Genomic DNA, 26,426 nt, shown 5'->3' with positions numbered 1-26,426 from the left:
CTGTTTTACCATCTCTGCCCTTGCAATTTGACAAAATCCATACCTCCAGCCTTGTAAATCAAAGAATTAACAATTATTGGACACTTTGTGGCACCATTGGGATATTAGAACAAGGTGTTTCCCCAAATATTCACTCTTCCTATTCTGTTCTTGAACAATCAACATCTGTCTGGACATTTTCCATGTTGATTGGATTAAGGTGACTGAGCTACCCGTGTGGCATTGAATGTTGGGGTATGTTCCTAAAGCCCCATACACACTATCAGATTATCTGCTGAGTTTTTCCTTCAGATTTACCAAAACCATGTAGTAGAAGGGCCTGCCTGATTGCATACACATTGAAACTCCTAAGGTTTGTCCTCATATTATATGGTTTTGGTAAATCTGAAGGAAAAACTCAGCAGATAATCTGATAGTGTGTATGGGGCTTTACACTCTTTAGAACTTAAAAATAGCAAAAGCAGACAAAAGCTGGAAAAGCAGACAAATCTCTTCAACATTACAGGACAAGTTGAATCTGACTAATTATTACTAGTTGCCCAAAAAGATGTATAGATACCTTCTGTTTTGAAATAACCCTGCTGTGCTTATCACTGGTTCAGTAGAGGGTTTCTTGGTACCTTTTGGCCCAATCCAACATAGCCTGTGGGGTTGTACCTTCTTGCTCCCCAAGCCCTATTCAGTAGAAGCCATTTTACCCATGTACTGCACTGATGATATTCAATAAGCCCAAAACAGGTTACACCTTTTCAACATTTCTCACACAAATGTTTCAACCTGTGGATTAGAGATCAATACTATCTACAGTGTGGAATATTTGACTTTACCCTCATTACAATATCAAATTTGTCAGAAAAGAGAGTTATGCTCTCGGAAAAAAAAATCACCAAGTCTCTGCATATTAGGCAAACCAACACAGTTGGAAAACCTTAAGTTGTCATCTGCTACTTTATTTACGGAGCAAAGGGAAGAGTACGACCTGCAATAACCTATAGCAGTCAATCAACAATCAACTTTTATTGTTCTGACAGCCCCATAGTGATGGGAAGGAATATACTGTTTTCTGCTCCCTGCATTTCATCAATGCTCTTTGCACTCTTATAATTTTATGTCTTTCCATATATCTGTCAGGAATCTACATAGTTACTGTTCAGAGGGAGACTTACTGAGTATAAGCAGCCATAATTGCACTGTAAGCTTCTGATCCATCTCTGTTCTCCTGGATATTTTATATTGTGCTTCTCTTTTCCAGTGCTGATCAGTTTTCTTCTTTCCTAGATGGTAACAACACCCAAATTTGTGACAATGTTCTTTCTGTATGCATATCCTGATTTTGCCGTATTAACATCTTACAATGCTGTGCCCATAGTTGCCAACATTGTAAAAAAAAAAATCGGGACACTTTTTTGGCAGTAGGTGGAGTCGTGGTATAATTAGGGGGTGGGGCATGTGTTTATAGGTGTGGCATAGGAAAAGGTAAAAATGCAATGCACTGGGATGTATCTGCTCTATAATGTTGTGCACTCAGATGTCTCTGCTCTATAATGCTGTACACTCAGATGTCTCTGCTCTGTAATGCTGTGCACTCAGATGTCTCTGCTCTGTAATGCTGTGCACTCAGATGTCTCTGCTCTATAATGCTGTGCACTCAAATGTCTCTGCTCTATAATGCAGTGCACTGGGATGTCTCTGGTCTATAATACATTGCACTCAGAAGTCTCTGCTCTATAATGCTGCACACTGTGATATATTTGTTTTACAGTGCTGTGAACTGTGATGTCTCTGTTCTACAATGTTCTCTGTTCTATGTTTCTATTTTTTCTGATGTCTCTGCTTTACAATGGTGTGCACTCTGATTCCTCTAGTCTACAATGCTGAGCACTCTGATGTCATTACTCTACAATGCTGAGCACTCTGATGTCATTACTCTACAATGCTGAGCACTCTGAAGTCTTTACTCCACAACGCTGTGCACTCTGATGTCATTACTCTACAATGCTGAGCACTCTGATGTCGTTACTCTACAATGCTGAGCACTCAGAAGTCTTTACTCCGCAATGCTGAGCACTCTGATGTCATTACTCTACAATGCTGAGCACTCTGATGTCATTACTCTACAATGCTGAGCACTCTGAAGTCTTTACTCCGCAATGCTGAGCACTCTGATGTCATTACTCTACAATGCTGAGCACTCTGAAGTCTTTACTCCACAATGCTGTGCACTCTGATGTCATTACTCTACAATGCTGAGTACTCTGAAGTCTGTACTCTACAATGCTGTGCTCTTTGATATCTGTTCTACAGTACTTTACACTCAGATGTCTCTGCTCTACAATGCTGGGCACTCTGTTTCTTTTCTATGATTCTGTACATTCTACCCTCTATGTTCTACAATGCTGTGCCCTCGGGTGTCTCTGTTCTACAATGCCACAAACTCTAATGTTTCTGCTCTGTGGTTCTACATTCTAACCTCTCTGTTCAATGCTGTGCAGTCTGGTGTATCTGTTCTACAATTCTGTGAACTTGTACAGGCAGTCCCCCAGTTACAAATATCCAAATTACATATGACTTGTACTTACAAATGGAGGGAGACAAAAAGGAAGTGAGAGGAAATCTACCCCTAGGAAGGGAACTTCACTCCTGTAAGCCCTTGTACACATGGTCGGAGATTCCGTCGGAATGTTTCCTATCGGACCGTTTTGTCGGATATTCCGACTGTGTGTGGTCTGCATCGGACTGTTTCCATCGGAATATCTGACGGACCAACTTTTCCAACTTCCAACCGGTAAAATTTTCTGACAAAATGCTCCTATCGGACATACTCCGATCATGTGATAGCCTACTCCGACGGACAAAGTGCCACGCATGCTCAGATCAAATTCCTAGGCCAAAGCTATTGGCTACTAGCCTGAACGTAGTGCCGTCGTAACTAAATAACGTCATCACGTTATGTACAATCGGATTTTCCGACAACTTAGTCCGACCGTGTGTATGCAATATCACTTCCGGACCTCTTCTGGAATTACTCCGACGGAATTGGTTGTCGGAATCTCCGACCGTGTGTACAAGGGCTAAGAGTTATCATGAGGAAAAAGGTGTCTAAAACTAAGCCTTGTTTCCACAACATCCCAAACATTTCAAAATCCATTTCTCACAGGGACAGGAAGTGAGGTGAAATCTTCTGAACAGGGGAACAGGCAGCAAATTAAACATTAGAGGGGTGTTAACCCTTCTCTATGATATCCAAAAATGTAAAAATATTTTTTTGGGCTGGAGTTAAGCCCCATACACACTATCAGATTTTCTGCTGATTCATATTCATTTTTGTTGCACATTATGATGTCTCTGTTTTCAATGCTTGTTCTTCTGATGTCTCTGGTAATCTCACTTTACTATGTGCCGTACACTCTAATTTCACTATACTATGTGCATTCTAAACTCACTATTCTACAATACTGTTCACTCTAATCTATGTTATACAATGTTGTACACTCTAATCTCATGATTCTGCAATACTGTGCACTTTATTCTCACTATTCCATAATACTGTGTCCTCCACTTTCTCTCTTCTCCAATAGTATACTGTGCCCTCTAATCTCACTCTTCTACAACTGTGTGCATCTAATCTCCTTGTTATGCAATACTGTGCACTCTAATCCTTATGGTCTACAATGCTGTAGTCTTTAAATTCCTACTCTTCAATGCTATACGCTTAATCTTGTTGTTCTACAATATTGCACTGTATACTATCGCTACTCCACAGTGCTGTGCACCCTAATCTTGTTATGTTCTACAATGCTGTGCACTCTGATCTTTATGTTCTATAATTCTGTGCACTCTGATCGTTATGTTCTATAATTCTGTGCACTCGGATGTTTATGTTCTATAATTCTGTGCACTCTGATCTGTATGTTCTACAACACTGTGCACTCTGATCTTTATTTTCTTTAATTTTGTGCACTCTGATCTGTATGTTCTATAATTCTGTGCACTCCGATCTGTATGTTATATAATTCTGTGCACGCTGATCTGTATGTTCTACAACGCTGTGCACTCTGATCTGTATGTTCTACAATTCTATGCACTCTGATCTGTATGTTCTATAATTCTGTGCACTCCGATCTGTATGTTATATAATTCTGTGCACGCTGATCTGTATATTCTACAACGCTGTGCACTCTGATCTGTATGTTCTATAATTCTGTGCACTCCGATCTGTATATTCTACAACGCTGTGCACTCTGAGCTTTATGTTCTATAATTCTGTGCACTCCGATCTTTATGTTCTTTAATTCTGTGCACTCTGATTTTTATGTTCTATACTTCTGTGCACTCTGATCTGTATGTTCTACAATACTATGCACTCTGATCTTTATTTTCTTTAATTCTGTGCACTCTGATCTGTATGTTCTGCAATAATGTGCACTCTGATCTTTGTTATATAATTCTGTACACTCTGGTCTTTATGTTTTACAATGCTGCGCACTCTGGTCATTATGTTCTACAATGCTTTGCAATCTGATGTTTATGTTCTATAATTCTGTGCATTCTGGTATTCATAATCTACAATACTGTGAACTCTAATATTTATGTTTTACAATGCTAGTACTCTAATCTCCCTGTGCTGGCATGCTGTGCATTGTAATCTGTCTGTTATGTAACTTTCTGCAAGTCTTGTACACCCTAATTGTCTCGTTCTAACTGCCATGTAATGCTGTACATGTTAGTCCTTCTATCTACGGTACTGTATATTGTAATTTGGCACTTCTGTATTTACTGTACCAGTCCAGCTGGGAATTCTGATTCCTATGTTCTGCCTCAATGGAAAGTTCTGCATACTCATTATTTTAGTTAACTGTACTACAATGTAGCTCAGTGTATCCATCCAGTTAATTATACCATAATGAAGCTCACCCTAATAATTAGATGTTTTAAACTCCACAATCAGTCTGCTTTTTCTGGTTCTAATTCAGCATGTTATTAAAACTGTATGATACCTGGTGTTCTTCATTAGTTTTATATGTAAGTATAGTGTTCATTATAGCTACCTGTTTTCACTGTTCAGATCTTCGCGACCACGGTCTCTCAATGTATCTGTAGATTGTGCCCTGCGCCTGGTTCCAGCCTTCCTTACATCATTGGTAAATTGTGGGCCCTTTTTCATTAAACAGAAAGAGAAGCTTTGTTGGCGGTTTCACTTCAGTTTTTTGGATCAGCGCTAGTATCCCAGAAGATCCCGTTTAAGAAATTGTGATTTTCAATGAAGCAAATGTTATGTCTCTGTGTCGGGACATTTGTGTGCTTCTTTGTGTTTTCTGTGTTGTATTTTTAAGCCTGTAAGGGGAAGTGATAGTAGGGGAAGATTGCATACTTTATGTGTGATGGAATGATAACTAGTTGTGCCTGAGTGGTCTAGCCACAGAATTGGAGTATTCTGTCACCATATTCTTACTTTCTCTAAAAACATTTTTCAGAAAGCACTACAGGCTGTCCAGTATGTAGAGTATGACTAGCCAAGTTCTAGGAAAAAAATGTTTTCATTTGTTTGTAGATGATGGAGATGTAGCACCCTGGAGTTTAGGCATTGTTGTCCTTGCAGCAGTCGCCCATAGCAACAGGCTTCAGCTTCATCGGGATTCCATCTGGCTCCATGGGAAGGTGGCAAGTAACTTTTACCCTTCTTATAGACTGTGTTGTCGTGTGTACTATCAATGTGGGGAAGAACCAACAAGTCTCATTGCTCAGGGGAAAGGATCAGCCTGACCTTTGACAATTCCTGCCAGTGCTGTGAGGGTTGAAACAGACTCCAAAATGGACTCCATTACAGTTTTGGTGCACCGCAGCAAGAAGAAGGTGGGTGCCACAGTTACGGGAGAACATTTGCACCAATCTGTTGGCAGGGGGAGGAGACCCGCTCTGCAGAGGAGGATAAGGAAGTGCAGGCATGTGCATCTGATTGTGGGTTAGAGAAGGAGATATATCAGTTTGGAAACATGATGGCGTATTGCAGGATGAATGCTCCGAATATCGGATTTGGCCTAAGCGCAGAGACGATCCGCCTTATACGCACACTACGCAAGCTGTGTAGGGCCCCATCGCTGTGGGGGGCCCCTCAAAACCCAGCATCCCCCCTGCACTTCTGGCTGGCCATTTAGAGTGCAGTGGGGAGAGGTGGGAGGAGGTGGAAGTTTCACTTTCACTCCCCTTGAGCACTGCTGCTGATGCCTAGGTAAGAGGCCCCTCCCCTCTCTGCTGTATACATTTGGAGATAGAACTACTAGCCCCAGGGAGATCCCCCTGCCTGTGGACACCATAGAGCTGCCGATCGCCGCCTCCCACCTCCACCAGCCAAGTACAGGGGAACCTCTGCAAGGGAGGGAGTCAGCTGTTTGGGGGCCCTGATGTAAGAGGGGGGGCTTTCTGGGGACACTAATATGATTTTTATTCTTATGCTTGCCCTTTTTTTTTCCCCAACGTGTCTCCATCCACAGGGGGACCATAGCACGGCCAGGGGCCAACATTTTGGGTCTTATTTGATCTGGCTGGGTGGTGTCAGGTGGGACATGGAAAACAGCTTGTTTCAGTGGGGTTCTCTTTGGACCTCTGGAATATGTGCCCTTTGAGTAGGGCGTGTTACTACCTGTCTCTTCCCCCTGTTTTTACTTAGTGTGGCCGATGTGGGTGCATTCCCCAATGATGTACGAGCACGCGCTGTTGTTCCCTCCTCTTTGGTAGGGAGAAGTTCGGGAGGGTTTTCGGGGATGTCCGTGCATTGGCATGGGCTTAGGACTGTAGGTCCTTCCACCCTTTCTATCCACTTACGCCGGCCGTAAGTGGATAGAAAGGGCGGACCTGTACGATCGCCTTTTTTCTGGTAAACGGTGCGGTGTTATTGCGCAAGCGCGCCGCACCTATGGATATTATGGCACGGCTGCGCACTTGAATGTGTGCAGTCCCTGCCTTGTTTGCTTTGGTGTTTGGGCACACCTAGATAGGCGTCAGTAATGACATCATTAGAAATGCGCCGACGGCCTATTTAGACAGATGGAGTGATGTATACGCTTGTTACACCATCAGCTCAAGCAATAGATTGTCGGGCATACTCTTGGTTGTTTCTGGTGAGTACTTTTACTTGGTTAGTATTGGGACATTGTACCCTAGGGGTTTTTCTGGACCCCCTTAGCTTTCCTACTTTTACTGTTTATAATAGGTATCCATACCCTTAGGCTCTCTGGGACACCCCTTGTTGGGGCCCACTAACATGTTGTTAAGGGGGTGTTTATTATAACAAACCCCATTGATTGCCTGGTTTTGGGTAAGCATTGCTTTATGTATCATTCTCTTGAACACACAGCACTATTGTTTCTGGGAGTGGGTCTAACGCATGCCTTCCTATTCAAATACACTATTATTCTACTTCTACAGATTGGTTCGTTGATTCGGTTTTCTAACAGGGGTTTATGTGCATGTGGTGCTGGTCTGGTCTTGCTGCCGAACTTCCTCATTTTCATATACACAAATCCTCCATGCAATGCATGTTCTGTTTTGGTTCTTCTTTTTTCTTATTTGTCTGCCTCTCTCTTCTTTCTTTTTGGGGGGACAGGTGGACTGTTCTGACCTTGATATATATGGTCTGTTTCGTACTCATAGAGAAGTAATGCATATGACATAATCCCTGTTCCGAAATATTGTGAAAAGATTTGTACCGGGTGTGACCATTCCATTGTAACATCTGTAAAAGTGTGGCCATACATACACCCTAGGTGTTATTTAGTGGTCCTGCCCTACATTCATGGAGGAGCACTCCTAATAAGGTTGGAAATAGGCCCTTTAATTTTTGGATGGCTTATGTTGGGGGCATGTATGTTTATGTATTTATCTTTTTTTTTTCCTCCCCTCCCCTCTTGTCTTGCTACAGAATTGCCACGATATTGTTATTTTCTGCTCTCTACCCCTGATGAAGATTCTGTAGAGACTGGAAATGCATTGGGCTTGGGACATTAATGAGAGGATTTGTGGTTTTCTGTATAGATGTTTTTTCTATATATGTTATGTTTGTTTGATTGTATTTTATTGGAGATACTTTGTGTCTGGTGTTCTTTGTATATTCTTTATAAAATGAATTTAAATATAACTTTTATCTTTAATCTTGGTGGTATTGGTGGTCCATTAACCACTTGCTTACTGGGCACTTAAACCCCCCTCAGTCCCAGACCAATTTTCAGCTTTCAGCGCTGATGCACTTTGAATGACAATTGCGCGGGCATACAACACTGTACCCAAATGAAATTTTTATCATTTTTTTCCCACAAATAGAGCTTTCTTTTGGTGGTATTTAGTTACAGCTCGGAGATTTATTTTTTGCTAAACAAACAAAAAAAGATGCAAAAAAAAAAAAGATCATGTTTTAATAGTTTGTTATAAAATTTTGCAAACGGGTAATTTTTCTCCTTCATTGAAGTGCGCTGATTAGGCGGCACTGATAGGCTGCATTGGTGGGCACTGATGGGCTGCATTGGTGGGCACTGATAGGCTGCATTGGTGGGCACTGATAGGCTGCACTGGTGGGCACTGATAGGCATAGTTAAGGCGGCACTAATAGGCACAGATAAGGCGGCACCGATGGGCACAGATAAGGCGGCACTGATGGGCAAAGATGGGCACAGATAAGATGGCACGGATGGGTGGCACGGATAAGTGGCACGGATGGGTGGCACGGATGGGCACTGATAGGTACCACAGATAGATGGGACTGATGGGCACTGATAGGTGGCACTGATAGGTGGCTCTGATAGGTGGCACTGCTGGGCACTGATGGGCGGCACTGCTGGGCACTGATGGGCGGCACTGCTGGGCACTGATGGGCGGCACTGGGGTGCAGAATCTTTGAGGCAGATTGTGGGCACTGTGGGTGGCACTGTGGGTGGCACTGTGGGGTGGCACTGTGGGGTGGCACTGTGGGTGGCACTGTGGGTGGCACTGTGGGCACTGACGGGGGGCACTTACTTTTGCTTTTACTTTTACTTCAGGATGGCACTGCGGGAGGCAGGTGGGCACTGGCAGGTGGCAGGTGGTCCCTTGTATTGATGGCCGTGATCGGGACTGATGTCCCGATCACAGCCGCCGGTGATCGGCTTTTTTTTTTCTCCTCGCGCTGTCAGCGCGAGGAGGAATAATAGCCGATTACCGGCTCCGTTCTATCACATGATCAGCTGTCATTGGCTGACAGCTGATCACGTGATAAGGGGTCGGGATCGACCCCTTCCACGGATCGGTGATCAGGCGAGTCTCATGGACTCGCCGATCACAGAGTGCGCCGCGCGCGCCCCTCAGGGGGCGCGCAGGCCGCTCGTACACGGGACGACGTCAATAGACGTAGTCCCGGAAATGTAGGTCCGCGCTAATGCCGTCATTTGGCAATAGCGCGGATCCCAAGTAGTTAAAGTCCCATTAAGGGGGTTTCTTTTTGTACATAATGTAAGTAAGGGGCCCATTGGGGACACTGATGTAAGAGTGGGGCCTCTGTGGACACTAATGTAAGAGGGGAGCTCTCTGGGAACACTAATGTAAGGGTGGGGCCCTCTGGAGACACTGATGAAAGAGGGGGCCCTCTGGGGACACTAATTTAAGAGGGGGGGCTCTCTGGGGACCCTGTGTAAGGAGGGGATTTCTGGGGACCCTGTGTAAGGAGGGGCTCTCTGGAAAGCTGCTCCTCCTTTCTCAAAGGCTGTCCCAGGACCCAGTGTACCAGTTGCTTCCAGAGGCCGTGGTTGGGCGCAGATGATTGCTTTAATGTCTTCGTCTCCTGAGAGAAAAATACCAGGGCCGGGTAAGCAAGTGAGAAGCAAGAGTGGTGTGCCTGTGGGGAAAGCGATGCCTGTAACCAACCAAAAAAATAATTAGATAGTTGTGCCAGTCAAGGCGCACACTAAGCACAGCTACCTCCCAGGTGAAGAGTGTTACACCCCTTCAAACTCGGTTATATCCCATCCGACGGGTTATCAGAGTTGTTTTCGGAGACTTTATACTATACTGGGAAGTGGGGCGACAGTGATGAGAAACCAACGAGTGAGGTGCAAGAATGTGGGATTCTCCCTACTGTTACTACCAATGAGGAAATGAAGCTGCCTGCCAATGCAGTCCCGCTAATCAATATCTCCAGGTCTGTCAAGGAGGATCCGGGGGGTTAAATGGTTTCCCAGAGCTCACCCTATTGCCCCCTTACCTAAGGTTAAACCAGATGAAGTTGCTGGGTTTTCAGTTCAACATGCACCAGACACCTGGGTCCTACCCAGGTATGGAGACCCTAAGACCCTGCCTTGGCTGTCCAAAATACAGCAAATTATAATAAAGAAGGTAGCTTCAGAATACAGATACCTTTATCCATATATACCAGCTCATTTGGAAGGCGAGACTTTTGACAAAGTGGCAGAGTGGGTGGACAACGCTGTGCACAGCTTCCTACAGATTCCTATTTACCTGGACTTTCCTAAACTGTCACCTAAGGTGGCTGAAAAATACTATACCGTAGTGAATACGATGCCCGTCTGGGCCGGGGTGGACGGGGCAGATGGGCCACAAACCTCTGGATACAATACAGGAAAACATTCTGCCGGTGACATAAGTACCGCACACTCATTAATCTATTCGAGGTCATTGCTTATTTCACTCAATAATCAACATACTGCAATATTAAGAGACATTCAACTTAACTGCATCGAAAATAAAATTTGGTGCCCCCTGGAACATAAAATAAGGGACAAACAGCCAAAAAGTACATCAGCAAAATCATCTACCTTGGAGACTTTAACTAGTTCCCGACCGGCGCACGACGATGTAGGTCGGTAGAATGGCACGGGCAGGCATATTGGCGTACAGGTACGTCCATTTTTATATGCCGCCCTGCCATCGTGTGCGCGCCGCCGGCGGAGCGCTTGCGTGCCAGTCGGGACCCCCATGAGTCCAGTCATGGGATACCTGCAATCGTCTCACGTGGCGGCTGAACAGGGTGATGCCGTTGTAAACAGCATCTCCCCGTTCTGCCTAGTAACAAGTGATGCTGATCTCTGCTCCATGTGATTGAAGCAGAGATCAGTGTTCACTAAAACAAAGCCCAGCCCCTCACAGTTAGTAACACACCCCTAGGAACACTTAACCCCTACACTGCCACCCCCTGGTTACCACCTTCACTGCCAGTGTCATTTACACAGGAATAACTGCATTTGTATAGCACTGATTTTTACCAAAAATATGTAGAAGAATACGTTTCAGCCTAAACTGAGGGAAAAAAATTTTTTTTATATATTTTTGGGGATATTTATTATAACAAAAAGTCAAAAATAATGCGTTTTTTTCAAAATTGTCGCTCTATTTTTGTTTGTAACGCAAAAAATAAAAACCGCAGGGGTGATCAAATACCACCAAAAGAAAGCTCTATTTGTGGGAAAAAAAGGACGCCAATTTTGTTTGGGAGCCACGTCGCACGCCCACGAAATTGTCAGTTAAAAGGACGCAAAAAGTGGTCTGGTCTTAAGCCAGCAAAATGGTCCAGTCTGAAAGTGGTTAAGGGCCGCCTTCATTAATGTCTGCTCAGCCACTAAGCATTGTTCAGACATTTTTGACATGCTAGAATCAGAGAAATTTCACATTTTAGGAATCACAGAGACTTGGTTTAATGTGAATTATAAGTCAGTTTTAGAAGAATTACTTCCCCGAAATGTTAAGATTTTAGTCAAAAACAGAGAATACAAGAGGGGAGGGGAGGGTTTGTGTGATTCATGACGACTGTTTGGATTGCACGGAGCTAAAAACACCTGAGTTTAGTTCATTTGAACACCTGGTGGACTCTTCCTCATTTGTATTAGCCACTGTCTATCGTCCTCCTGGTCCAGCAGGGACTTTCAATGCTGCCCTATCTGAACTAATGATGTCCCTGTGTCTACAATCAGCTTGTGTCGTCCTCCAGGGAGACATGAATATGTGGCTGGAGGATGTCACAAGCTGTGACTCCCAGGATCTCATAGGTGACCTAGATGGTCTCCACTTTACCCTGGCATCCACCGTGATCACACACATAAAGGGCCATATGCTAGATGCCCTTTTTACTCATGGCATGGACGTTTTCAATATTAAAGCACATGAGGTGGTGTGGTCAGACCATAGTCAGACCATAGTCTGGTCACCTTTAACCTCTTGGATTTTGCATCAATAAAAATCCCCAAAGGAAATCATATGAGTGCTCCCTTGAGGTCTGGTATGGATATTAAGGGGAACCCTGCGTCAAATTAAAAAATAAATTGACATGGGGTCCCCCTAAAAATCCATACCAGACCCTTTATCCAAGCACGCAACCTGGCAGGCCGCAGGAAAAGAGGGGGGGATGAGAGAGCACCCCCCTGAACCGTACCAGGCCATGTGCCCTCAACATTAGGAGGATGCTTTGGGGTCCCCCCAAAGCACCATGTCCCCATGTTGATGGGGACAATGGCCTCATCCCCACAACCCTGGCCGGTGGTTGTGGGGGTCTGCGGGCGGGGGGCTTATCAGAATCTGGAAGCCCCCTTTAACAAGGGGACCTCCAGATCCCGGCCCCCCCCTGTTTGAAATGGTAAGGGGGTACAAAAGTACCCCTACCATTTCACAAAGAAAGTGTAAAAAAATAGTTAAATAAGACACACTTTTGAACAAGTCCTTTATTAAAAATAAAAAAAAAAATAAAAAAAGATTCCAGCGGTGGTAATCCACTCTTGCTATCCAGCGATGGATGATCATCTCTCCAGCGATGGCTGTTCTGATCCAGCGCAGCAAATCCATCCATCTTCTGTCTCCACGGAGGAGACACTGCGGGATCCCGGCATCCTGCCATTTGTTATATGCGGAGGGCGGGGCCACCCGTCACCTGACCCCGCCCCCCTCTGACGCGATTGGGGAAAGCGGGCTTCTCCAATGACGTATGGGTGACCCCGCCCCCTCTGATGTAACGGAAACCTGCGTTACATCAGAGGGGGCGGGGTCACCCATATGTCATTGGGGAAGCCCGGTTTCCCCAATCGCATCAGAGGGGAGCGGGGTCAGGTGACAGGTGGCCCCACCCTACGCATATAACAAACGTCAGGCCACCGGGATCCCGCACTGTCTCATCTGTGGATACAGAAGATGGATGGATTCACTGCGCTGGATCAGAACAGCCATTGCTGGAGAGATGATCATCCGTCGCTGGATAGCAAGAGTGGATTACCACCGCTGGAATATTTTTTTTTTTTTTTTTTAATAAAGGACTTTTTCAAAGGTGTGTTTGTCTTATTTAACTATTTTTTACACTTTCTTTGTGAAATGGTAGGGGTACTTTTGTACCCCCTTACCATTTCAAACAGCGGGGGTCGGGAACTGGGGTCCCCTTGTTAAAGGGGGCTTCCAGATTCTGATAAGCCCCCCGCCCGCAGACCCCCACAACCACTGGCCAGGGTTGTGGGGATGAGGCCCTTGTCCCCATCAACGTGGGGACATGGTGCTTTGGGGGGGACCCGAAATCATCCTCCTAATGTTGAGGGCACATGGCCTGGTACGGTTCAGGGGGGTTGCTCTCTTATCCCCCCCTCTTTTCCTGCGGCCTGCCAGGTTGCGTGCTCAGATAAAGGGTCTGGTATGGATATGTAGGGGGAACCCCACGTCAATTTTTTTTTTCAATTTGACACAGGGTTCCCCTTAATATCCATGCCAGACCTGAAGGGCCTGGTAATTGAATTTGGGGGAACCCCACGCTTTTTTTTAAATGTATTTATTTATTTTTATCAATGACTTTCAATGAGTGTTCTCTGTATTACGGGAGCCGACAATTCATTATAGCCACGAGTGATTTTAAAGGACTTTTTTCCTGCAGAAATTACACTTTGTGCAGGGACAGATCTAAGCATGGGAAACATGCGCCCCTTCACAGGCATACTATAGACACCCCCCAGGTACGAAATTTAAAGGAATATTACACATTTATTGTTTCACTTTAATCATTGTTAAAATCACTGCTCCCAAAAAAACTGACGTTTTTAAAACTTTTTTTTGCATTGATACATGTCCCCGGGCAGGACCCGGGTCCCCAGACACTTTTTAGGACAGTAACTTGCATATTAGCCTTTAAAATTAGCACTTTAGATTTTGAACGTTGGAGTCCCATAGACTTTAATAGGGTTCTAAAGTTCACACAAAGTATGCTATATACTAGCTCCATCTAATCTTCTTTATACATTCGACAGACACCATAAGCCTTCAAAGACAGATTCGACTGTAATTCATGTGGATTTTCGGACGAATGCAATTTTTGAACGAAAAACGAAATAAATAAAAACGAATTTCGGGAGTAACTAAATACATTTATTTTTTGGACGAAAACGAAATTCCAAAATGAAATATTTCACTCTGCACATATCTAGCCATTGTCTCCCCCTTGTTGAAGAAGAGTACACTCTACCCTTCTTTGCTCACCACTAATTTTAGACCTATATTTCTGCTTGCCTTTCTGGCGAAGATCCTGGAGCAGGTCATCTTTCAACAAATGCAAAGCTTCTTCCAGGGTAATGACCTGTTCCATGACTCCCAGTCGGGATTTAGGCCGGGACATGGTACTGAACTGTCTGCACTCGATATACGTGAACGCCTGTTAAGGGTAAAGGATGCGGGGGGTCGGCAGCCTTGGTGCTGCTCGACCTCTTCGTGGCCTTTGACACTATCCATCATCAAATTTTGAGAGACTGCATGAAATACCTTTTTGGATGTAGTGGCACTGTCCTCCGTTGGATCAACTCCTTTTTCACAGACAGTACCCATCAAGTGCAGATGAACACATGCAGCTTGCCAATTGAACCACTTCTCTATGGAGTCCCGCAGGGCTCGGCATTGTCACCCCTGCTATTCAACTGCTATATTGCGCCCACTCGCTGACATTATTGCTACACACAAACTAGCATGCCAGATCTACGCAGATGTCATGCAGATGCTGGCTGACGCTGACGATGGGCCAAATATGCACCTACAACTGAGAAATGGACTCCTTCACATACAAAATTGGATGGCCGATAACAAGCTAGGCATTAATGAAGCAAAGGCCGAGGTGATGCTGGGGGGCCCTCAATCAACCACCAATTTTCTCTTTGCCTGTCCCACTTCATTGTGCCCCATCCCAAAGCCGGCAAAATAGGTCAGGAACCTAGGTATTATCTTTGATCCCTGCCTGTATCTTTGTATCAAAAACTCCAACTTCTATATACAGAGACTCCGGAAAATTAAAGATCTCTTTTCGCACGAAAACCGCTAACTCTTGTACAGGCTCTTGTGCATTCCCGGTTGGATTGCTCTAACATCTTGGACTTCCATTGAAGTGGCAAAGAAAATTGCAAGCAACTCAGAATCAAGCTGCTCGCCTGGTCTCTGGATGTGTCAGAACAGACTACATCCCTCCCGTGCTGAAAAACTGAACTGGTTTCCTATCACTAAGTTTGTACTATTCAAGGCAATGTGCTATATGTATAGGGCACACCAGAAACTGAGCCCAATTTATCTGTCTGAATGGGCCACCATGTACCGTCAAGACCACTCTGATCGAACAATTTACTTCCCACAGAACCGATAATCAGCAGACTAAAATTTACTGGTAATAGGCGCCTGGTTACAAAGGGCAATGAGCTAGTGTCTCTAAGGTCCTTACCCTCCCTTCTGAGTTTCAGGAAGCGTTTAAAAACCTTCCTCTTTATCCAGGCCTACGAATAATCTGATGAAGAATAGGAATCCTGTAAAAAACATGGATTTTGTATGCTCTTTTTCCTGCCCCATCTGGAGGGTTCGCCCCCCCCCCCCCCCCGTTTTTTCTCTGTTTTACTTTACTTCTTTCATATTGGGCACCCTAAGCTCCTTTCTTAACGTGCTATTGGAAATCTCAACTTGATTTTAGGGTCTCTGTGCACCTGGATGCACTCCTAATGGAGCGCATTCAGCGCAGTACAAATCCCATATCAAAACAAATCATATACCAAGAGCTCAATCTGGATAGCACACTTATCCGCAGGCCAGATAAAAGAGACGTTAAACGTTTTGTCACTACGGTGAACAACAAGGAAGTAACCTTGATCCTGCTTGATCCCAGGTGCTACTGATAACTGTTGTTGAAGATACCAATATCATCTTTCTCTGTGGACTACAAATGTGCAATTGTGGAGTCGAAGGACGATTTGCTGAAGCCACTCTATTTCTTTGCATAAAGTTCTTTGTTAATGGTAAATATCTCAGAAAGCTGTGCTGCCAGGACTATGCTGAATGGAATCCTGTCGGCAGATACAGTGAGTGATTTTTTTTGATTGAAAACTTATACTTTATTTTGCATAAAAATATACAAAAAAAATCTTCAACAGGGTATATTCCACTCTATAATGCAACGCAGTGCATAAATACACTACATAACAATACAGTTCCAAGCATACAAATAAATTACATTCAGATGAAATAAACACTGCCCTGGTGATACTGCCCTGGTGATGGCCTTGCAGGTGTTAACCCGGGGGAGGGGGGGGGGGGGCAGGCCTGGGCTAGGTACTGCAACACAGGGAGAATCTTGCTATGGAGTACCAGTGTTTTACATTTGATGGTGAGTTCTCTGAGGCTCCAAAGTCCAAACTTCTGTCACATCTTGGCCAGTCTCCCCTCCCTGGACTTCAGGGCTGCGCCCTCAGTTCCAAACCAGACCCCAAGAATTTTGATGAAGTTCATTTTGACTCTGAAAGGAATGAGTGCAGAAGAAGGAAGGAACCACTTTCTGAAGAGCATAACTTCTGACTTCCCGCAGTTGACCTTTGCCCCTGAAGCTTTGCCCAAGTCCTCACAGGTCTGGGCGAATGTGTCGATGGAGCGTCAATCGACACAGAACACCGTTGCGCCATCCATGTAGAGTGAGCACTTGACCTTCCGTCTGTCCAGTCCTGATGCGGTAATCCCTCTGATCTTTGGGTTCCGTCTGATGCTTTGCGTGTAGAGCTCTATACAGCAAACAAAAAGCAGAGGTGAGAGAGGGCAGCCTTGTCTGACCCCAGAAAGAACTGGAAAGGGGTCAGTTTTCCAGCCATTCACCAACATCAAACAATGAATGTCATTATTCATCATATTCCCATACGAACAAAACATTTCCCCAAGACCAAACCTGCGCAGAGCTCTGCATATAAACTCATGGGAGACACAGTAAAAGGCCTTCTCCTGGTCAATACTGACCAGGGCCGTGTGCACATGTCGGCCATGAATGTACTGGACCGTGTCATGGACAAGAGCTAGGATGTCCGCAATCCTGCGACCAGGAATGCCACAAGCCTGATCCAGGTAGATGATCTGTCCGATGACAGACTTCAGCCTGTTGGCTAAAACCTTGGTGAGGATTTTGTAGTCCATATTCAAGAGAGAGATTGGATGCCAATTTTTCAGATCCAATCTCTCCCCCTTCTGCTTATACAAAATCGTGATCATCCCCTCCCTCAGTGAAGGAGTCATTCTGCCCTCTGCCACCATCTCCTCATACAGCTCAAGGAGATCTAGGCCCACGAGATCCCACAGCGCTACATAGAGCTCTACTGGGAGACCATCCCAGCCCAGGATCCTGCCCCGCCTAAAGGATTTAGCGGCAGAGTGCAACTCCTCCAATGCCAAGGGAGCGTTGGGGGTGAACCTGCAGGATCAATTGATTTAGATATACCTGACAAGAACCTGTCTGCCACCTTTGTGTCTGTTGCTTTCAGGGAGTCGAGGTTGGTGTAGTAGTTGCTGGCCACTTGCATCACAGCCTCCTTCCCCTTCTGGAGTGTTCCGGTCTCATCATGCAACTCTGACAAGGGTGTGTGTCCTGAGTGAAGTTTCCTGAAAAAGAATTACACTTCCCAACTTTATCAAGATTCTCCACCTTGGCACAGAAGACAATGTGCCTGGATTCTTCCTTGAAGTGCCCTTTCAGGCTCTTATTGGTGTCCTCCAGGTCCTGCCTAACATCCCAGCCGTAGTGGTGAAGGTCCTGCAGAGGCTGTAACTGACGTTGCAGTCTCCTGAGTTCCCTCTTCCTGACACTTATTTGCTGTTGTCCCCTTGCTTGAAAGAAGCTGTGCAACTTAACTTTCTTAACGTTCGACATATTTTTTCCAGCGCTTGTAGGACTTGAGAAATAGAAGGTGGGGCAGGAGAGAGCCACCGTAAGGGAATAGCCCTTTTTGCAGCAAGTAGAATAAAGGTAGCCAATTTTTGGGTGTGCTTGGAGAGTCTAGGGATCGGCAGACTTAATAGAAAGTGCATAGGGGCTAATGGAAGGGAGATATTGAACAGATCTTGTATAAAGGTCTGAATAGCCAACCAGAATGGGCGTATCAAGGGGCATTCCCAAAAGGTGTGAAAATGGGAGCCTATGTCTCCCCGGCATCTCCAACACACCCTAGGAGTCTTAGGATCGTATTTGTGTATAATTGCAGGGGTTTTATACCAGAAGAGTAATATCTTATAAGCCATTTCTTTTTGTTCTACACATTGGGATGACCTGGAAATAGCTTCCCAAATGTTCTGCCAGTGAGGAAGTGGGATAGAGCGGTTTACCACCTGAGACCATTTCCGCATATAAGAATGGGATGTGTCGGTAATAGGGGTAGCGTTGTGTAGCAATCTATAGATGCAGGGGCGTAACTATAGGGGGTTGCAGCAGTCACGACCGCAACCGGGCCCTGTGATGCAGGGGGCCCATGCAGCCCCCTCTACATATGGCCAGCAGCAGCATAGGCTGCTAGGGGTATCAGTGCACCATGCACATGGGTGGCTGGAGGTGGAGAGTGACTAGCAGAGCCCCATACTCGACTATCGCACTGGCTGTTCTTTAGTTGTGCATTCCCCGCATGACCTGTGTCCTCAGCCGGCTCCTCAGAGTACCCCTATCCTGCTCCATGCATTGCCGCTCAGTCCGATGTCTGTTCCCCCCCGGCCAGAGTCCCGCCCCCCCCCCGAGTCCGGCCCACACTGCACTGCATACTTCTCCCGGGTAAACAAACTTTAAGCACACAGATGCAGTGCAGCCCTATGAGAGCCGGCTCCCCCGAGGACACTGCAGGCTTGTCTGCCAGCCCCCCTCCTCTCCCGTCATACACAGATGATGAAAGGTCTTTCTGGGAGATATGCTGATCGCCCATCCAGCACACTGGATGGAGCCCAGACCAACATGGATGAGTGCGCGGCCTACAGCTTGGTCATGGTGAGTGAGAGGACCCCATCCCCCACACACCATTACATACCCCCTCCCTCTCCCCCTGGGGACAGGGACCCCTTCTTACATGGGGACAGTAACTTCATCTGCCCTGGAGAAAAGGACCTCATCTCTTCTGGGGACAGGGACCCCATCCTGCCTAGGGACAGTCCCCCAATGGGGCACCTAAGAATTAAAAAAAAATTATAAAAAAAAAACTAATGATACCAGTGGTGGAACTACAGGGCTCACAAAGGTCATACCTGTGACCACGCCCTGGAGTTCCACTGCCAGACTCGAAGGGAAGGGCCCTGGCTGGGGTTCAGGGGGGCCCTTCATGGTTTGTTGCATCGGGGCCCTGAAGGTTCTAGTTACGCCACTGTATAGATGTCAGTAATCAGATGGGTCTGGTATGGTCCCTGAGCACATAAGAGTTCAAACGGGGTAGGCTTATCAAGGCCTAAAGTGGGGGATTTAGAGGCAAAATAGCATCTGATTTGAAGATATGAATAGAATATTTGTTTAGGGATCTGGTATTTCTTTTGCAATTCTTCAAATGATAGAAGCATTCTGGTAAGGGGGTGCACAATGTTTCAAAGCTGGAATATACCTGCCTGCATCCATGGAAGCATTCTTTCGTATGATAAACTGTCAGGAATATCGGGGTTGAACAGTACATTTAACAGCGGAAGGCATGGAGAAGCAAGGGAAAACTGTTGTGAGCATTTCTTCCATATGTCAAGGGAGAATAGCAATGGTCCTAGGCATATTCTTCTGAGTTGACATATGGAAGAGCTTAAATCTGTCCAAATCATGGCACAAATGTGTACTGGTCTAGTGATGCTCATCTCAATCTCTGCCCAGATTGTAGGTGCCATTCTGGATGACCAAGTGACAATTGTTTTAAGATGTGTAGAAAAATAATATTTAATAAGGTCTGGGAACCCTAATCCGCCTCGTAACTTGGGGGCCAGCATTACCGAGCTTGCTGCCAGATAAAGTTAAGAAATGTTCTTTGCATGGCCTTTAGTTGTGACATGGTAATGGGAATCGGGAGTGTGCCAAACAGATACAGGAGTCTTGGCATTACAGACATCTTTAGGGCATTGATGCGACCTAGAGGAGAGATGAGGTAAGCATCCCATTGCCTCAGAAGTCTATCGATGTCCCAAAAGAGTATGTGGTAATTAGCTTGATACAGGGTCCAATATGAGGAGGTTATGTTTACACCCAAATACTTGAGAAAGTCTGTACACCAATGAAAAGAATAGTTTTGTTTGAGGTCGGTGAGGTCTGAAGGCTAGATATATAAAGGTAGAGCTTCTGTTTTACTTGTATTGATTGTATATCCAGATATAGAGCTGCAGTCTTTCAACAAGGCTGTAAGATTAGGAAGAGAGATATGATGCCTTGTCAGGGTTAGAAGGACGTCGTCCACAAAGAGGGACAGTTTATATTCTTTTTGGCGTAGTAGAACTCCCCCAATATCAGGGTGCATACGGATAGCTGCTGCCAGGGGTTTCAGACAGAGAATAAAAAGGAGGGCGGATAGGGGACACCCCTGTCTGGCTCCATTACTTAACGAGAAAGGTGACGACAGATAAGAAGCTAGCTGAACTTGGGAAGAAGGACAAGAATAAAGGGCATTTATGGCCTTCAAATCCATAATTGGAGAGGGTAGTGAACATACATGGCCAACGAAGCCAGTCAAAGGCCTTTTGCACATCGAGTCTTAATTCGGGATGGCCGAACTGTTCCCCCGTCGGTCGCTTCACGGCGAATTTCGGCTGTTCGCAATTCGCCCGATCGGCGGACTATTGCCGCTGTTCGCCCAGCAGACCCACGTGTTTACTGTGTAAAAGAACTTTGACCTATGATGACACATCCATCATGGGGTACAGGACAGCCAATTGAGACATTACAGCACATGGACAATTGGACATTCTCCCTAACTTATAAATAGACCCGATCCGGCGGCCATTTTACATTCTTTCTACTGTCACTATAGGGAGAGGTTGCTGTGTGGAGCAGGGAGAGACTGCAGTGACCCAAATCGCTAGCTATTAGGACCACAAAAGTCCTTTTAAGGACTGGGTATGGTATAGGTGTAGGTCAGGATATAGGTTTGAGGCACTGCTATTCAAGTCATTGTTGCAGCAGATTGTCTTTTGTCAATGCAGATAGGGACAGACAGGACGCTGTGTGTAGCAGAGAGGGACAGTCAGTTTAATCATTAGCTGTCACTATTAGGTCCACAAAAGTCCTTTTCAGGGCTGGTATAGTGTAGTACAGGATATAGCTTTGAGTGCACTGCTATTCAAGTTATTGTTGCAGCAGTCTGTGTTTTTTCAGTGTACAGAGGGACAGACAGGACGCTGTGTGTAGCAGTGAGGGACAGTCAGTTTAATCATTAGGTGTTACTATTAGGTCCACAAAGGTCCTTTTCAGGACTGGTATGGTAATAGGGTTGTACACAAATAATAATCTTTCTTCCAAATATAGAAAGAATATTATACTTGACTGCTGCCCTTATGCTGCAGCAGTCCTTTATCAGTATAGGGACCAGTGGCGGCCCACCCATAGGGGGCGCCCGGGCGCCGCCCCCCCTCTCCCTAGGTGTAAAAAAAAAAAAAGTAAAAAAAAAAAAAAAAAAATAAAGTAAAAAAAAAACTAAAAAAAAAAAAAAACGGGCCCTTTAAGACATTAAAAAAAAAAAAAAAATGTCATTTAACAATTTAACATAGTGTACTGTGGCGCCGGTCACAGTGCACTATGAGAAGCGCCACGTCCATGCAATCACAAGATTGCATTCATGGCGCTTCATTTGCGGGTTAAAAACCCGCCTTGCGGCACACTGCAGAACGCCGACTAGCTTCCGCCCGTAAAATCACTGTGATTCTACGGGCGGGAGCATTGTCATTCTTAGACAGGCAGTCACTTCCGGCTTTCGGCTGCTTCACGAAACCCGGAAGTGACGTAGGCAGCTCCGTTCCTTAGCCCGAGCGGAGCTGCCAGACAGTGAGAGGTGAGTCACCGCATAAAGGCTTTCTAGCCTCTACTTTGTGGAGAATGTTCGTGCATTTAGCTGAATGAATGCAAAAAGCTTTCACAGCCAGAAAAGTTTCCCCAGGCCAGGCGACTTTTGCCGTGGCCAATCAGAGAATGAGCTCTGAAGGGGGAACTCCACGCCAAATTTCTGAAAAAAAATTTGACGTGGGTTCCCCCTCCGAGAGCATACCAGGCCCTTAGGTCTGGTATGGATTCCAAGGGGAACCCCCTACGCCGAAAAAACGGCGTGGGGTTCCCCCCAGATCCACACCAGACCCTTATCCGAGCACGCTACCTGGCCGGCCAGGAAAGGGGGTGGGGACGAGCGGGCGGCCCCCCCCTCCTGAGCCGTACCAGGCCGCGTGCCCTAAACATGGGGGGGGGCCTTGGGGGAGGGGGGGCGTGCGGCCCCCCCACCCCAAAGCACCTTGTCCCCATGTTGATGAGGACAAGGGCCTCTTCCCGACAACCCTGGCCGTTGGTTGTCGGGGTCTGCGGGCGGGGGGCTTATCGGAATCCGGGAGCCCCCTTTAATAAGGGGGCCCCCGGATACCGGCCCCCCACCCTATGTGAATGAGTATGGGGTACAATGTACCCCTACCCATTCACCTGTGAAAAAAAGTACAAAAAAAAAACACAACACAGGGTTAAAATATTTTATTGCACAGCTCCGGGGGTCTTCCGTCTTCGGGGGTCTTCTCGCCGGACTCCTCCGCTATCTTCTTGTAGCTCTTTTGCTAGCGGAGGAGTCCGGCTTTCTTCCTCGCCGCCGGCCTCTTCTCCCGACTTCGGGGGTCTTGTCCCCCTCTTCGGTTCTTCTGCCGGGCCACCGCGCCTTCTTATAGCTCTTTTACAGGCGGTGGCCCGGTCTTCTGCTGCCGCCGCCGCCGCCGCCCGTTCTTCTTCTTCTTCTTCTTCTTCTTCTTCTTCTCCTTCTTCTCCAGGAGATGTTGCCTCGACGATCTCCCTGGCCGGAATGCCAGGGACGCGCTGTGCTGCCACTTATATAGGGACAATGGGGCGGTGTCACATGGGTTGATGTCACATGGGTTGGTCACATGGGTTGATGTCACATGGCGACTGTGACATCAACCCATGTGACCAACCCATGTGACATCAACCCATGTGACACCGCCCCATTGTCCCTATATAAGTAGCAGCGCAGCGCGTCCCTGGCATTCCGGCCAGGGAGATCGTCGAGGCAACATCTCCTGGAGAAGAAGGAGAAGAAGAAGAAGAAGAAGAAGAAGAAGAAGAACGGGCGGCGGCGGCAGCAGAAGACCGGGCCACCGCCTGTAAAAGAGCTATAAGAAGGCGCGGTGGCCCGGCAGAAGAACCGAAGAGGGGGACAAGACCCCCGAAGTCGGGAGAAGAGGCCGGCGGCGAGGAAGAAAGCCGGACTCCTCCGCTAGCAAAAGAGCTACAAGAAGATAGCGGAGGAGTCCGGCGAGAAGACCCCCGAAGACGGAAGACCCCCGGAGCTGTGCAATAAAATATTTTAACCCTGTGTTGTGTTTTTTTTTGTACTTTTTTTCACAGGTGAATGGGTAGGGGTACATTGTACCCCATACTCATTCACATAGGGTGGGGGGCCGGTATCCGGGGGCCCCCTTATTAAAGGGGGCTCCCGGATTCCGATAAGCCCCCCGCCCGCAGACCCCGACAACCAACGGCCAGGGTTGTCGGGAAGAGGCCCTTGTCCTCATCAACATGGGGACAAGGTGCTTTGGGGTGGGGGGGCCGCACGCCCCCCCCTCCCCCAAGGCACCCCCCCATGTTGAGGGCACGCGGCCTGGTACGGCTCAGGAGGGGGGGGGGCGCCCGCTCGTCCCCACCCCCTTTCCTGGCCGGCCAGGTAGCGTGCTCGGATAAGGGTCTGGTGTGGATCTGGGGGGAACCCCACGCCGTTTTTTCGGCGTAGGGGGTTCCCCTTGGAATCCATACCAGACCTAAGGGCCTGGTATGCTCTCGGAGGGGGAACCCACGTCAAATTTTTTTCCGATTACATAAGGGGCGTGTTTTAGGAGAAGTGGGAGGGGCCAAAATGGTGGGCGGGGTCATGATGGGCGGGGTCTGGCGCCCCCCCATCCAAAAACTTCACCAGCCGCCACTGATAGGGACTGAGGTACAGTCTGCTAATCACAACCTACTAGTTCCACAAAGGTCCTTATAAGGACTGGTAGGGTATAGCGTAGTACAGTCTATAGGGTTGAGTGAGGTACAGTCTGCTAATCCTTAAGGACTGGTATTGGTCCACAATATATAGGGTTGAGGTGCACTACTGCTTACTGCTGCCCTATTCTGCAGCAGTCCTTTATCAGTATAGGGACTGAGGTACAGTCTGCTAATCACAACCTACTAGTTCCACAAAGGTCCTTAAGGACTGGTGGTATAGGTGTACTATTTGGTGTGCAGTATATAGTTGTGTAATACACGTATAAAATACTTGCACATATAGAAAGCATAGTATAGTGCGTTTCCACTGTGCAGCATTGTGACTGCTGAGCGGTTCTGCAGCAATACTACAAAGAGTAACAAACACAATCCAAGAAAAAGTATTGTAACTGGTGTGATAGACCAGTGGCCCCCAAAAACAACAGATTGAAGCAGGGTGTTATATACCTTCTTCCACATACATACTGCAATTCTGTAGAGAGTTTTGTCACAGGGTCATTTAAAAAATGACAGGCAGAGGAAGAGGCAGGCCCTTCCGCAGGGACGGTAGGGGTAGGGCAGGAGCAACAGGCTTGAGCCAAAGTGGGAAATTGCAGAAGGTGCGTGCGATTACGTCAAAGGAAGCACCAGAATTGGTTGAGTGGCTCACTCAGCCTAAGGCCGCGTACACACGGGCGGATTGTCTGCCCAACTTAGTCCGCTGAAACGTGTTTTAGCGGACAATCCGCTCGTGTGTGGGCTTCAGCGGACTCAGTCTTTGTGAATTTCAGTAAATTTGTCCGTCCAAACTTGGTTTCAGCGGACAGTCCGCTCGTGTGTAGGCAAGTTGGACGGACTAAGTATGGCGCATGCTCAGAAAGGATTTACACGTCGAAGGTTGCATTGCAGTGTATTGGACGTCGTATTTCTAGTCCCGTCGTACGTGCTGTACACGTCATCGCGCAAGCTTTCAGCGGACTGTCTGTTCATCGTGTGTGGTCAAGTCCGTTCATTCAAAAGTTGAACGGACTGTCTGTCGGATTGTCTGACGAACTTAGTTGGGCAGACAATCCACCCGTGTGTACGCGGCCTTACTCTTCTGCACCCTCCTCATCCTCTCAATCTGCACCCTCTTCTTCACTCTCTGCTATGTGCAACCCAAAAGACACTACCACCAACAACACCACCACCACCACATACCTTCTGCTTGAGTCACAGGAATTATTTTCCGATCCATATCAAGACATTTCTGATGCGCAGCCACTCTTGGCATTGGATCAGGAAGAGGAGGTAGCAACAACCGCCACTCAGCAGTCTGACGACAGTACCCAGATCAGCCCAAGGAGGAGGTTGGTCCCCGGTGTTGCTGCCTACTCCGAGATCTCTAATTATAGCGGTGGGGAAGGTGACGTCGATGATGACGTGTCTAGTGATGTCACGTGGGTGCCCACAAGAGAGGAAGAGGAGGGGAGTTCAGAGGGAGATATGGACCAGCACATAGGGGGGAGAAGCAGGAATAACTTACATTGCACAGGAGCGACAAAGCAGACTGCTAATGTATCAGGAGCGAGTCATCGACCATGTAAGGTTACATCTGGCGCTCCCAGGACGCCGGCACATGGCTCCGCAGTGTGGGCTTTTTTTAACGTGTCCGCTGCTGACAATAGTGTTGCCATCTGCAATCTTTGCAGTCAACGCATTAGTCGCGGTAAGCCCAACACTCACCTAGGGACGACTGCCTTAAGAAGGCACATGAGCTGCCATCACCGAGCCCGGTGGGAGCAACGGAACACACAAAGCCACACTCCAGGCTCTCACCGTCCAGCCTCGTCTTCTACTTCTCCTTCTCCTCTCTCCTCACAATTGTCCTCCACTCCACCTTCCATCACGCCAAGCTCACGTTTTTCTGCAAAAAGATAGGCTTCCGTGGGCCTAATGTTCGAGCGTAAAAAAATGATGATGCCGGATAACCCTCTTGCCCAAA

General features: G+C 46.8%; 1 protein-coding gene across 1 annotated transcript in view; it reads right to left on the bottom strand.

Annotated features, from left to right (window-relative positions):
- LOC143960990 (adhesion G protein-coupled receptor E3-like) overlaps positions 1 to 5,328 on the bottom strand; it is a 130,423-nt gene extending 125,095 nt beyond the window's left edge. The window contains exons 1-2 of the mRNA XM_077470082.1: positions 5,049 to 5,328; positions 1,167 to 1,274 (exon numbers count right to left, since the gene is read on the bottom strand). Of these exons, the coding sequence (XP_077326208.1) occupies positions 1,167 to 1,209 (43 nt within the window). The 5' untranslated portion in view covers positions 1,210 to 1,274; positions 5,049 to 5,328. The remainder of the gene's footprint in view (positions 1 to 1,166; positions 1,275 to 5,048) is intronic.
- Between the last annotated feature and the right edge of the window lie 21,098 nt (positions 5,329 to 26,426).

This window comes from Lithobates pipiens, unplaced genomic scaffold (genome assembly GCF_037356315.1).
Source record: "Lithobates pipiens isolate NorthernLeopardFrog02 unplaced genomic scaffold, aLitPip1_a1.2 Scaffold_8, whole genome shotgun sequence".
Classification (NCBI taxonomy): domain Eukaryota; kingdom Metazoa; phylum Chordata; class Amphibia; order Anura; family Ranidae; genus Lithobates; species Lithobates pipiens.
This window is presented reverse-complemented; position numbering and strand designations above follow the sequence as displayed.